The sequence below is a fragment of the Mycteria americana genome, chromosome 10 (genome assembly GCF_035582795.1).
Source record: "Mycteria americana isolate JAX WOST 10 ecotype Jacksonville Zoo and Gardens chromosome 10, USCA_MyAme_1.0, whole genome shotgun sequence".
Taxonomy (NCBI): Eukaryota; Metazoa; Chordata; class Aves; order Ciconiiformes; family Ciconiidae; genus Mycteria; species Mycteria americana.
Window position 1 is genome coordinate 4,298,094 of NC_134374.1, and position 14,281 is coordinate 4,312,374.

At 52.2% G+C, this 14,281-nt stretch overlaps 1 protein-coding gene across 1 annotated transcript in view; it reads left to right on the forward strand.

Annotated features, from left to right (window-relative positions):
- Window positions 1–2,136: 2,136 nt before the first annotated feature.
- Window positions 2,137–14,281, forward strand: part of GPR50 (G protein-coupled receptor 50) — a 44,423-nt gene continuing 32,278 nt past the window's right edge. Inside the window, exons 1-2 of the mRNA XM_075513072.1 lie at window positions 2,137–2,324; window positions 2,734–2,777. Of these exons, the coding sequence (XP_075369187.1) occupies window positions 2,150–2,324; window positions 2,734–2,777 (219 nt within the window). The 5' untranslated portion in view covers window positions 2,137–2,149. The remainder of the gene's footprint in view (window positions 2,325–2,733; window positions 2,778–14,281) is intronic.

Below are 14,281 nucleotides of genomic sequence, written 5' to 3' on the forward strand. Positions count from 1 at the left end.
GAAAGCCTCCAGAGCCGGGGAGAAGTGATAGCGTTGCACACATCTTCAAGCAAAGCACTCAAACAGGCAGCTTGTTCCTTGACTTCAAACACATCTTCATTAGTTTCAAACCATGTTTCTACTAGCAAGTCCAAGACACCTGCATATAAAGTTAGTGCATATAAAGTCCTCAGAAGTCACATCCCAGTTCTCCACATCTGAAATACATCTGAGAACATCTTAAAAATGGTGCAAACAGCTGCCAGAGCAGAGCGGCGTGAAGGTGAAAGGTGCTGAAAGGATGTGTCCACATGAGCTGCTCCTGCCCCTGCTCCTGTACCACAGGTATGTCCTGAACATAGACAAGCCAAAAGTCTGTGAACAAAATTATTTGGTTTACACAGAGAAAATATTTGCAAAACTATGCCGAATCCAGTGCAGAATGTCAACCAAGATGCCCAAAGAAACCAAACTTAAAGCCAAAATGCTCTCTTTGACAATTTGAAAATGCATGATTTTGATCATTATCTTCAGAAAACCCATTTTGTTTCAAAATTGAGTGCTCTCCAGGCATGGGGAAAAGGTAAAAAGCTGCTTAAAGCAGCTTGGCTCAGCCAAGGCCTGAGCGTGGTTGCAGGGCTGGCTTTGACCCCGTGCCACCGGGCTGGGGCAGACCCTGTTTGCTGCTCGTTTCGGCTGTGCCTCGCTGCTGCTTTTACGCTGCTGGTGGGAAATAAGCCATCAAAGCGTTTGCTTTCAGCTTTGTTATTGACTCGCTCAACCAGGCAGTTGTAAAACCCCCAGACTGGGTTGTGACACAGCCTTTACGTTAGCTCGGGCACTTTGACCTGCACACAGAGAACTGGCTTTGGGCCGAAGCCAGGGGAGCTGATCCTGGGAGGCGGGCAGCCTCGGCGAGCCTCTGCCCTCTCTCCTGTCCCCACCCATCGTGGCTGATCTCCATAGCCCGTAAAATCTATTTTCTGAGTTTATTTTTCTAAATAAAGCTGAGAATTCATGCGGTCGCAGTATTGCAGCTGCAATCTGACCCCAGGGGCTTGGTCTCTCCTGCTCGTGCTGGTGTGGAGTAAAGCACAAAAGGTGCCTGGAAGCCTCAGCCATGAGGCTGGGCTGAGGGAGGTGGAAATCCCTGCTGAGCCCCGCTTTCCTGCGGCCGAGAAGCATGCAAGCGGGCTGCTGAAGTTTAAATCATTGCTGGGGCTTCTGCATAGCACGCATTAGAATCGGTAAAAAGCATTAAAGCGAAAGCGAATGGTTTTGTTCTGACGTAACTGGTTGACAAAGTTCTTGTGAGGATGGGTTTGGCTCAAGGGTGGCTGGCTGTGACCAGCAGCGGGGGGCTGGTGGCACGCCGGCTGCGGAGCTGCGGGGCCGCGTCTGCGGTGGGAAACACAGGCAAAGAAAACCCTTCTGCGAGACGGAAAAGGCGCAAAACTTCACCTCGTAATTTCTCCCCTCTGGGTACCCCTGTCCCAGGGGTTGTGCGAGCCTCCCGGGCAGCTGCGCAGGCCGGAGGGGCTGCGGGCGCTGCTGGGCCCTCTGCTCATCCAGCGGGGCGACGGCGCTCACCGCCGGCTGCCTCCCCGCGGGCTTCTTTAAAGCACGGCTTCGTGCCGGCCGAGCCGGTACGAGCTGCAGCCGCCGCCCGTGACCCGGGCAGGAAGCCTGGGACGCAAAGAAAAGCCCTCCCCCTCGACCCGGGTTCCCCCTCGGCGCGGTGCTGCTGCCTGCAGCCAGCCGTCAGAAGCCCTGCGGAGCAGGCCGGGCGGAGCGGGCCGCCAGCCCCGCGCTGCGCTGCTTCTCCCCGGGCGAGCCCCTCGCCCGCCTGCGCGCACGCCGCACGCTCACACCTGCGGCCCGGCCCGGCCCGGCCCGGCCCGGCCCGGCGCTCCCCGCCGCCGCCGCGCGGTGGCGCAACCGGACCGGAGAGCGCTGCCGGTGCCCCGCGCCGCGCACCGGGCAGCGCCCCCGCCCCGCCCCGCCCCGCCCCGGCAGGGCGGCGGCACCGGCGGGGGGGGCGGCGTGCGCCCCCCGGGAGGGCTGCCGAGGCGTGCTCCTCCCCGCGGCGCGGCGGCCCGGGGCTGCCGTCGGGGCGGGAGGAGGAGGAGGAGGAGGGGCCCCGGCCCGGCGGCAGCGGGCAGAGGCGCGCATGGAGCGGCCGAGGAGCAACGGGAGCTGCCCGGGCTGCCGGCCGGAGGGGGGTCCGTCGGCGCGGGCCGGCACGGCCTTGGCGGCCGTGCTCATCTTCACCATCGTGGTGGACGTGCTGGGCAACGCGCTGGTCATCCTCTCGGTGCTGAGGAACAAGAAGCTCCGCAACGCCGGTGAGCGCGGGGCGGGCGCGGGGGGCGGCGCGGCCGCGCTGCCAAGTTGCCGGCGGCGGGCGGGGCGGAGCGGAGCGGAGCGGAGCGGCACCGCGCCCGGGGCTCTGCCCCCCCGGCCCCGCGCTGCCCGCTCCCCGCGGGGTAGGAGCTGCGGGGGTCGGCGGGCGCCCGCCGCGGGCAGGAGCGCAGCCCCTCTCCTTAGCAGCGGAGCGGTAAAGGGCTGCTCTGCCCCGGGAGCCCCGGGAGCCCCGGGCGAAGGGCTGGCGAGTCGCCGGTGAGCCAGAGTAGCGGCCGCTCGTCTCTTCTCTCCGGTGACCCGAGTTACGCCGGGGTTCCCGACTCGCTGTCTGTCTGTCTGTCCCGTACCGCTGCGTCTGTCCTCCAACTTCTCGGAACTTCTGTCTCCCAGAGGCAGCGGCAAACGGAGGAGCCTGGACTCACGTCGGGACTCGGGTAAAGCCCGCGTCCTGCAGCCAGCAGCGTGCTGGGGAAGAGCGAGGAAAGCAGGCGCTGGTAAGGAAACCCCCAAGTGCCGGAGTCAGGTGCAGAGGAAGACCGCTCGCCTTCTTAAGACGAGCCCGTTACAACGCTGAACACTTGCTTTTATGTCCCAGCCTTGCATGTGTTGCAGCATTTTCATCTTAAAGATGTGCTTTAGATGACCAGCGGAAAGCAGAGTGAAGATTTTCCATGTCTTTTCCACGGGTAATTGGAAAGTCTGTTTTGGAGCTTTATGTATTGACCTCCCTAATGAATTAAGCTAGGAAAACTGTTAAATTGATATTAACTATTTTTAAGAAGGCTGTATTTTTTGAGGGTGTAATGTTTTTTGCCTTCAAAGTCTTGTTATTTTAGCAAAGAAATGGCACTGGATATAAATTGCTCTGTAAGGACTTTCAAGCAGTCTGTGTAGCGCTGCTTAAAACGCAACGTAGAGTATGTTTTGCTAAAGACGACACCACTGTCCGCTTTTACAGTGAAAGATATAAAATTACCTTTAGTTTTATACCTCGTAAAATGGTTTTAATGAAATATCTCCAGTGTTTATAATGTGTAAGAAAAAGTTGTAAGTATTTTGGAGATGCTGATCTCTCTCTGTCTCTCTCAATCCTCTGTAAATATGGAGTAACTCAACAGATTTTGGTAACAGTAGCTGATGGGTAAGACACGGGGACAATTTCCCCCCAGTGTCTTTAACATTTGATCAATTTATTAATGATAGCACACAGGTGGCTTGGGCAGTGACCTCGACCAGTGAGTTGCTCTCTACCTGGTAGACGAAACGCAGCCCATAGTATCCACAATACACGAACATGCTGTGCTGGGTTTATGAGAACTTTAATGTAGTTGGGAAAGGTATTTTCCATTCTCTTCAGCTTTGCTTTAAAATGTGAACGCTGTGAGTTGTGATCAGTGGTTCCAGCAAAGAAAAATAGAGTCACCCTTCCCTTCTCCCCAAAATAACTGGTGGTTTTTGTTATCTGGCTGGTTGGGCAGCAAGCAGATTTGAAACTATTTAGCTGCTTTTATCACCTTTCAAATTGTTAATCACTTGAATACATTTCATGTCTTAAGACTGCCTGTGCTGTGAGTTGAGTTAAAGTTCCTGCAAAAGTGAAAAAGAACGGCTTTCCCTTGAAGTGACCATGGAGATATTTTCCAAATCTTAATCCTTGTCAGTAGCTGCTTGTCTGCTCTACAAACAAGCTACCGGGATGTGCAAGTAAAACCAACACAAGTGAAATCTTTGGTAACCTCCCTGATTTGAGGGGAGGTGGCTCTCGTTGCACACAGAGCTTGAGCGTGACCAGTGGGGAATTCAGTGTTCCACACTTCGAAGCGGTGGGAGGTGTTGAGAGACCCGTCCTGCTTCGTTGACCTGAGCATCGTTCCTCCTTCAGTCAACAGCCGAAACTGGGAATGCCTCTGCCAAGTCACTAGAGGGGTCCGGCAGCAGGAAAGCAAGGTGGTCAGACTGATGGTGATGGTCTGAAGTTCAGTAAGGTAAAACGTCTAACCAGCATCAACTGTTGTCATCTTGTTTTGCTGAAAAGATCATGTGTGTTTAGGATGTTCAGACAATATCCTGCATCTGTCCATGTTGGGAAGCAAGCGGGCTGTCTGCCTCCCTGGATGCAGACAAGATGTCAGGGGTCTCAGCTCAGTTCATGCTCCTCCTGACATGTGAGCAACACCATGAACGAGAGGGGCTCAGCTGGAGTGCAGCAGCCAGGTTGAAGTCCTTTGGACAAAGAGTTTCTCTGCTCATTTTCAAACCTACCCTAAGCCAGCCCTTGCCAAAATGGTCAGCTCTTGCCAAATCCTGGAAGTGCCAAGCTCTCTGTTTCTGGAGTAAGCTCGCAGGAAGCTAGCAAGAGCCCAGCTACAAGCTGCAGCTGTATCGCCAGGATAAGCTGGATTCAGGCTGGGATGTGAAACTGGCACTGCTTCGGTAGCTGTGGTGGGTGATCACTCTTGTGGGGATGGGGTGGTCCATCCCCCTTGGCCTCTCTGCAGTACCCGGCATGCTTCAGCACCTCTGCGCAGCCTGTACCTACGATGGGCAGAGAGTACGGGTGCGGCTGTCCAGCGGGGTCTCGCGAGGGTGACCCTCACCGGCGTGGTCAGCTGCCTGGAGAACATCAGCAGTTGCCTGGAGCTGAACGAGCAGAAGGAGGCGAGTGATGGCTGTGGGCAGAGGAAATCCAGGTTCACTGAAAGCTGCAGGCTTCCTCTGCGGTGGACAGTTCACGTCCACAGTTGGTCGTTCGGTCCGTCGTGCAGGAGAACTGCTGGCGTTAAGCTTTCCTACAGTAACATCCAGTGACCCAGACACTCGGAGCTGCTTGTATGGTCTGAGAGTTTCAAACAAAGCTCCAGGCTTTGGTCCGTATGTCCGCAATGCCGGGCACTTAAATGGTTGAGGGTGAAGGGTGGGGGGAATAACTCTGCTCCTCTGGCAGGAGAGATGTCTGTATGTCTTTATGGGAGGCAGGTGAGAAGGGGTGAACTTTTTGGCAGCTGAAAGCCCGCACAAACCTGGCCTCCCTGCACTGGTGGAGTTTAAAAGCAAAACGCCTGACCTCTAAAACTTTCAAGAGAAATGACTCCACTCCGCTTTCCCTCTGGGAAGGAGTAATGTATTTTGGGTGGGTGATGGTGTGTCCTGTGTTGTTGCTGGAAGGTGCTCAGAGTGCTGAGCACAGATTAAGACCCGTGTAGGAAATAATATGAGTGAGCCATGTGTGACGTGGCACACGCGGGGTCATGACCAACTGAAGGCTGCTGGCATGGCTGAGTCTACCGCTTTTCATTTGTGGGTCCTGCTAGCTTTACAAGTGGGGAAATCTGCACTAAAAGCAGCCCATATTTTTCAATGAGTTAGCCTGCTCTTTGGGCAGAGGCTCTGCAAATACCCTTCTCTAGCTCTCCTGAACTTGCTTGCAAACTTAGGCACGCAGCCCTGAAAACCCCGACTCCCACCGGTGCTGCCTGGAGCTTCGTGTGCCGAAAGCGATTTCTTCTGCCTCGTGGGCCCTTTTCCCTCATGGAAACGTTGTCTCTGGGCAGCCGACAGCTCCGTGGGGGCAGGCGGTGCAGGTACAACTCTAATGAGGTCACCGGGCTCAACTGGCTTTTAATCCTCCGGATATACACTATATGTTGATGTTTGCATAGCACTGGGGATTTTGTTCTTAGACTGTCACACCGGCCAAAGTCAAGCATGGCACACAAGTCTGCATGCATTATGTCAACACAGTTACCTTTGTCAGCCAAATGTGTACTCTTAGAAGAAATACTAGATCAGTTTGACAAGCCGTCCGACCAGAAAACTGTTGACTAGGACTAATTGTGTTTCCATCTCCGGATGCTGGCCGTTCCCTGCCTCTGCCGGGGACCGCAGACAGGGTACCCAGCCTGCACTTCCCGGGTCAGGCCACTTGCCCCCTGAAAATACTGGCACAGTGCTAAGTTTTTGTTTGCTTGAGTGGGGTTTTTTATTTATTGTTCCAAGACCTCTGGAACTTCCTGGCTGGCCTGGGACATGTTTCTGTTTGGTTTTGGTTTTGTTTGTTTTTTTTTTTTTTTTTTAAAGTCAGCGTTAAGGATTTGGTGAGCTCCTTCATACTCTCTGACGTGCAGGTTTTCTAGTTACAGATGTGAAAAATGGTTAGCAGGCGGTGCTGGGTATCTTCCCAACTTGCTTCGCAGAGAATTTTGTTATAGCCGAGATATGTCATCCTTATCTGCAAAGATAAAAAGTAATGCTTATACTTTCTACATCTTCTGTGTCAGGATAATTTCACTGTGCTTTTTTAGCATCAAGCCTATTGTATTGATAGACTGTTGCTTTTTTTCGTGATATACCTATTGCCATTAGGTTTTTTTTTTTCTATCTTTCAGCTTTCTTTATAAAATGTGTTGATTTCCAGCTACTAATTTTACAGTGGATTTTCTATGTGTTACATATTTATTTTTTAATTTAATTTTTTAATTTATTTAAAAATTTAATAAACTTTTTTTTGAATATAGTATTGCTTTTTTGGGGGAAGGGAGGGCTCTAGTAAAGCATCTTTAAATATCTCCCAATAAGCATTGTCACATTTGCTTATATTTACGTGTTTTCTCTCAGTTATTTTTGTGTCTGATTGTTTCTAGTTTTGGGAAACTGATCTTTTAGAGACGTTGTGTTGGGCCGTGTTCTGTTTCCTTATCTCATATGCAGTTGAGAGCTGTGATTGGTTTTCTTGCAGCTACTGCAGGACTTCCTTGTCCTAGAAAGCTATCTATTACATGTAGGTGTGGTGAGACTTTTTTTAAAATTTTTAAATTTTTAAAATTTTTTTTCTTTTAGCACCACAAACCCTCCAGCATCTGCCGCAAGCCTGAAATTACATCTTTTCTTTCTGTACACTGCGGGTAGATGCTTCAGGAGCTGCTCATCTGTTCCGCTGATTCATTTGCCTGTAGCAAACTCCCACCAATGCTTCTGATTTACCCAGCCTCTGACCGCTGGAATGCCAGGCACTCTGCAGCAGGTGTCTTGCCTTGCTGGTGGGCTCTGTTGAGGGAAACGTGCTGTTTGTCGATGGAACAGTTTGAAGGTTGCTGGGACTCTAGGGGACCCTGGAGCTGCACCCCTTCCCCGCTCCCCGCGTCCTCTAACGTGGAAGGGTGACACCCGGCACCCCCTTGCTCTTCAGTGGGGATGGTGCCTGTGACATCAAATGGGTGAGCTGCTGACAAATGGTCTCGCTGTGGCTTCTCTGCTGTCGGTGGGGAATAATCCATGACAGTGTTTGCTTTTAGGTTCGTTATTGACTCACTCAGCTGGACAGTGATGAATTTGCCATACCAAGCTGACTGCCAGTGATGCTCCCTGTGCCATCAACCACGGGAATGTTAACCGCAGCGACAGGGCTGCTCCAGAGAGGCCTGGCTGAGGCTTGGCACGGCGATTGCACGGGCTGTATGCTTGGTGCGGAGAAGCTGGTGGAAGTGGTCTGTTGTGTGAGCAGCGGGGGCGTACCCGAGTGCTCCAGTGGGCTGCGGGAGCGGTGGAGCCGGCGTGCTGGTGGGGAGGTGTTGGGCCCTGCCTGTGTCCCTCTGCTGCAGCCTCCTGCCCCTGTGGCTCTGCAGGCAGGTGCCGGAGCAGGGCCACCGGCTGCAGGAGGTGGGAGAAGCGGGAGCGACAGTGGGATAAAACTGTGAGAAAATTAATTTGGATTAAGGTAAAGCGTGAGCTTTAAGTGTAAGAGCAGTGTAAAGTGAAGAAGTGTCTTAACCTGTTTTTTCCTAGAAGGTGATTTGTGTAGTGAGACACAGAGGAATGGCGCTTTGCTTGGTCTGTGTCACAGCTGCAGGGCACAGCCCCACAGCCGAGCTGATTTGGAGCGGTCTCTGACAGCATCACCTTCATGTGCTCCAGCTTTGGTGGGGTTTCAGGTGGGGCTCCCACCCAGACCCTTGCACATCTCCTCCCAGCGGTGCTGCGCTGGGCTCCTCCTGGGCTGCGGGAGCAGCGAGGTGCCCGGAGTGCCAAGGAGGAGGCTCAGAGCTGCTGTCCCGCCCGGAGCAGCGTTCGTGGCCCCGTGCTGTGCCGCTCCCGTGCTGTGCTCCGGGAGCTCCAGAGGAAGCAGCGGCTCGCTCGGGCGTGAGCAGTTCGGAACTTTTTTTGGAGTGCAGTAGCTTCAGAAATATTTCTAAATTGGTCCTTTGTACAGCTCCATAGGAGGTCCCAAGGGGATTCCATCCCATCGACTGTGTGAGGTCAAAGCCACCGATTTTTGGTTTTGCTTTTTTTTTTTTTTTGCTATTTTTTTCAGGTCACCCTCCAGCCCTCCCCCTTACAGTTCATGTAGGTAGGAGTATTTTTAGGAGTGCTGGATCTCAGGAGCCCCTTTGTGAAACTTTGCAGAACTTCCAACAGAAATCTCTATTCCTCCCCCTCCCATGGCACGTTGGTTTTCAGGACGACCCCCATTTGGAGCAGGACTTGAGCACAGCACTGGAAGTTGTGGCTCTGCGGCTGGGGAACAGAGTTAAAATACTGCAAGTTACTTGGTAAGTGAGCAGTGCTCAGCATGCGCTTCAGGTATACTGGTGGTTTGATAGCCAGATGGCATGTGGTCAAGCCAGTGATTATATGATAAATACATGATTTGAGAGAAACGAATCCAGCTTCTACTAGAAACAGTCATTCTAGCGTTTCTGAACTGAGGAATATTTGTTTTTGTAAAGTGTTCAACAAAAGTTTTGTTGCATGTTGGTGCAGGGCTCTGTACAGTTACACTCAAATTAGTTGAAACAAAATTCCTCTGATTAGGAAGATCTGCATTTTGTACCAGGCAAAGTAACACCCTGCCTCCCCGGGAGGGCCACCCTATGGACCTCAACAAGAGTTAGCAAGCCAGGTGCAGCCCGCTGCTGAGCTCCCTTTCTCCCTCTCTGAATCCTTCCAACCCCTTTACCCTTCTTTGCCTCTAGCAAAGGCTTTTCTTTTTTTTCCTTTCAGCCCTAAAAAGCATTACTGCCCCAGGACTTGATGTTCCTGAAAGATCTGGGGAGCCAAGTACTGGCTTAGACAATAGCAAATAATTAATTACCTTGCAGACAGTCCTTCAACGCAAGCTGGAACATGTTTTGGGAAGAGGGAAGGTGAGCATATGTGCTCAAAGTAGCTGTTCCCTATGTGACTTGTGGAGTGATTAATTAAAAGGCTTAAAAAGACAACTATCACATGATGGCCTATAAATGAAATGGAAATTAATTCCAGAGATGGGTTTTGTTTGCTTTTTTTTTTTCCTTTTTGCATTTTCATTGCATTTTGTTTGCTTTTCTTTCTCTGCACAGGATGTTTAATCCCTTCCAAGTCCGTCCCAGAGCAGAGAGCAGGGGCGGAGGACAGGACTGTCCTTTGGGCTGGTTGGCAAGGAGGAGGCTGTGCCACAGTCCCAGGGCACTCCTGTCCCCGACAGCCCCTGTCTGGTGGGACTGCTCTTTCTGGAAGATGTAGAAGGAAACCCGTGGCGTAGCTTTCTCGTGTTTAACTATTCTCATTCCTGAAAGTTGGAGTGAGGACCAGTGAGTCCCTGTCTTCTGAGACCGTCCACTTGATGTCTTCTCTTGAGAGACCTCAGATCTTGCTTTGAACAATCCCCAGCGTCACCTTCAGATGTGATGTTGACAAACACCACGATGGCTGTGGGGGACTGAGGTCTGGCAGCCCAGGGTCCGACCTGCCCTGAATCCCTGCTTGTCCTTTGACTTAGATGCAGAACCCACGGGCCTGGGCTTGGTCCTGGGTGAACTTCAGGCACAACTGAGCTGGTGCCGGAGCTGCTGGGGAATGAGTGTGTCACAGCTGTGGATCCCAGGCCAGCATAAAAGGATCCAGGTAGAGACGGGTTCAGCGAGGCCTGGGGCAGGAGAATGCGCAGAAGGTGAGGGAGGAGGGGGATAAGTGGGAATGCTGATAGGGTGGTGAGAATCTGGCCGCAGCAGGAAGAGCGGTGGCTGGATGGGCCAACCCCAGCCAAAGCAAACGAGGGCGGGCAGTAGGATGCTCAGACTAACCGAGCTGTGCCTCTTCCCCATCCCGAGGGGAAAGGTGGGGAGAACTGGCAGCTCTGCCTGTTGCAGGCATTCGTGTTTGACAGTGAGGGCAGATGGGCTCAAGAGAGCCTGATGTCTTCTGGGAGGGAATGTAGCTGGCCCCGCGGGTGCCGAGCAGGCACGCGGCCGACAGTTCCCATGGGCTCTATGAGCCGTAAGTTAAATGAAGTCTAACGTATTTCACCTTACTCCTGGCCCTCTGTCTGGCCTTCGGATCTCAGCTGTGAGCTTTATTTCTGCAGATATTGCAGTAGGAAGTAGAGCAAACGGAATCTTAGTGGGGTGGGTGAAATCTGCAGCAGAGTCACATGTGGATGCATTAGGAAGCGGAGCCCTGGCCTGTGCTGCCAGAGGGAAACGCTGCCCGAGAGCCAGGCAGGAGGGAGCAGCCTCCCCGGGCTGCCCGCAGGAGCCCAGATGGGGAGCACAGGGCTCTCCTGTGGCTTTAGCTCTGTCCTGCTTGAGGGGAGATTCCCAAGGAGGGATTTGGGGAAAGGAGATGCTCTCCAGGTGGTCCAGGATTTTCCAATGACTTCTGCAGGGTGACTAACTTGCTTTCCCGTGTGCTGCAGGGTGAGGAGAGCCTATTGATTTAGGTGACTGTGGCAGCTTAAGCCAGCCCTGGGACTTGCATATGGACATGGCATAGGAGGGTTTGTGGAGTGGGCAGCAGGTAGAGAAGACAAGAGGGAGTAAAGAACTGGGGTCCTGGTGTAGGGGAATGGGTTTGGGTTCTGCTTTTAGGATGGAACTGCTGGAGAAAGGGAGAAGATGATCAGTGCCCAGGGCTGGTTCTTCTGTACCTACCCAATCCACCTACTTATTCTCCTGCTTGTGTCTGCTGGCCAGTTTCAGTGGCGGGAGCCATCCAGATCTCACTGTCCTCCCACTTCTTTGGCCCCGAGTCCCATCTGCAGGCTGCTGAAATACTGCCTGGCCTTTTTAGTGTTGTGCATTTGCCCTCCCAATGTGTTCACCAGCACTCAGCTTTCGGGCTTCCTCGGGCCAATGGAGAGTCCCTGGCTTGGAGGATAGCAGTCACACCAGCATCGGCAGGAGGGATCGGGGCTCGCCCGTGTGGCGGGCAGGGAAGAGCTGATGGGAGCTGTGCTTCGAGGCACGCTGACGGAGGAGGGAAGGGTGGGGGACGTCGGGGAAGGTGTGCAGGGCTCCCACTCATGTCCCTGAGGGAGCGGTGAGGCAGGGATGGCAGTCTGTTTCCAAGTAAAACCTAGTGTTGTTCTTGGCTGGTTCCTAGGAAAATGGATTATACCATATACAAAATACTCACTCCTGGATTTAATAATATTGCGAAAATAACTTAAATGTGTTTCTTTCAGCACCTTACAGTATTCCATGGAAATGCTGTCTGTTTATCTGCTGGGGTTGCCAAGCACATACTCCAAAGCCAGCGTTCATGCAAATCATCGCTCTTTTAAATAGAAGGGTATAACAATAGCCTGTGTGGTAGCTTTGGCCCCATGCCGTCTGAGGACAATGGCTGTGCATTGTACCGTTCACTACCTGCAGCTTTTCACCAAAGCTTCCTGGGTCGTATCTCTGTGTTGACATCGCTGGAGAGGCATCTTGGTGAGCAGAGCCAGGGCTGAGTGGCTGGGTAGTCTTCCTCTGCGACTGCACCTTTTCCAGGTTAATTTGTTCTTCAGCCTCTGTGCCTATAGAGACTGTTCTTCCATTTCTGTACGTCAAGGTCCTCCCTCCTACATCCTTTACCTTGAGATGGTCTAGGACTTTTTGGAAGTTGCCTCAGTTGTGGAGGAGCTGGGAAGGTGGTAGAGGCCCCTCGACACTGGCCTGGTGGTCTTCTCTGCAGAGCTGACATGAGCCAGCCCAAATAAAAGCAAACCCCAGCCCCTGCAATTGATTCCCCAGCCAAGTGAAGCAGCCCAGCCTTACAGCACCTCCAAGCCAAGCCCGCGGTTTTTCTGGAGGTGCTGTAAGGCTGAAATTCAGGAAGAGTCTGGCCAACAGTGCCATGAGGACATGGACATAAGGTGCGTTAACTTTATCTCAAGCGTAGTAAACACCCTTTCCAGTTCCTGGTACAGAGACTAAAAGCAAGGCATGACAACATAAAATATCCCTGGAGGAGGCTTCCAGTTGCATTTGGAGTAGTCTGGAGTTGGCAAAATTCATATTCCTGCTTTTCTCTCTCCGCTGTCCTCTCTCACGCTCCCCTCCCACCTCCACTCTTCTGACTCCTGGTGGAGGGCAGATGATGCTCGCACTAACAGTATCTGTTAATATCTGACTGAAAACATAGCTGTCTCCTCTGAGGTTTGCACCGTTAGCTTATTTACAAATGGCCAGTATGATCTCAGCATCTCAATAAACAGCAGCAGCAAAGATGAAGATGAGTTAAAAAGTTATCTGTCCTCTGCTTTCCATCGCTAGTTCTGCCTGTTTTCTTTCTGGCCTTTCCAAAAATATTGGCACCATCTCTGGACTTTTCAGTGCTCTCCTTTGCAGGGAGAAATTAAGCTAGTATGAAGTACACCGTTCCCTTTTATGCAGAGGTAGACGTTGTCAAGTCCGAGATTATATCTTGGCTTTTCCAAGGGAAGACTAGAAATGAGAGAAACCTCTTCTACCATACCCAAGATGTGAGTGTTGGGTCAGCTGCAAACTCTGCCTTTATGTCTTAGGTCTTAAACAGTCTTTCTACTAATCAAAACTGATTAGGCAAAACTAATTGGACTAAGTTGAAAGCTTGCTGACAAAACCCTTTAAAAGTAGGTGAAGTTGATAGGCACTGAAATGATCAGATATTGCAGTATGGATTGCAAGCTCTGCCTCTCCCGTGCTTGTCCATGGGAGTCTCTGTAGGGAAGACAGAAGCGTGGTGCAAGGACTTGCAGAGAAAGGCAGGTGTGATGGGAGAAGGAAGGACGTGTTTAGTGGGAGGCTGTCGGGCTCATCGCTGCCTTCAGACAGGCAGTCCTGCCTGCCGAGGGCTGTCGTGGCCAGCAGTCAGGGCAAAGAGGAGCAGCGGGAGTGCAGCTCTGTGCTGTTCTAGACGAGATGCGAGCTCGCAGCTCCCGCAGGCGATCTGCTTGCGTTTCTCGCTGCGATGCCTCTGGGCGCGCAGAGCAGTGCCTTTCTGCACGTGCCAGCTATGCCCTTGCACAGCACCCTGTGTTTCAAGGGTTCAACAAACCCAGCCTGTTGCAAGGTGCCATCTTTCAGGGCACTTCTCACCCAGGTTAGGAGTGGACCGAACATCTAGGCACGTGCAGTGGTGTTCTGGTCCTTCAGAGATACACCAGCTTTATCCTCATAGGAATACAGAGAACTTCTTAGGCAACGTACTCACGTTGTTCCTGACAGACGCTGACCAGCCAATTCTTAATGACCCAAGACCTCGCCGGGAACTTCAGAGGGCTCCGCTCTCAGGAGGACAGCTGCAGTGAACAAAACGTTCCTGGCCTGGCCTAGATTAGCATTGAAAGGTGAGGTGATGCTGTCTGCCACCACCAAGCTAAGTCCTCCTAAAAGGCAAGTCAGGACAGAGGAGCTGGGAACTGACTTGAGGGAAGACTTAGGTGGGAAAATTAGAGTTTCCTGTGCAAGGCAACAAGGGAGTAAAACTAGCTTGCCCTGCCTAATTAAGACAATAGACTAATTAGCTAATGAGAGAAGCTGTCCCAGTGTGGATGTACCATCGGAAGCCATTAATTAAAATTCCTGCTAAATCCCAGGGTAGACAAAGCCTTTGAGATTAGTGTGGGAGCAAGAAATAACCACCGGATGAACAGCAGCATTGTGTCCCTTAGCAGACACACAGCCTTCTCCACCTTCTCTCTGTGGAGTCTTTAAAATAA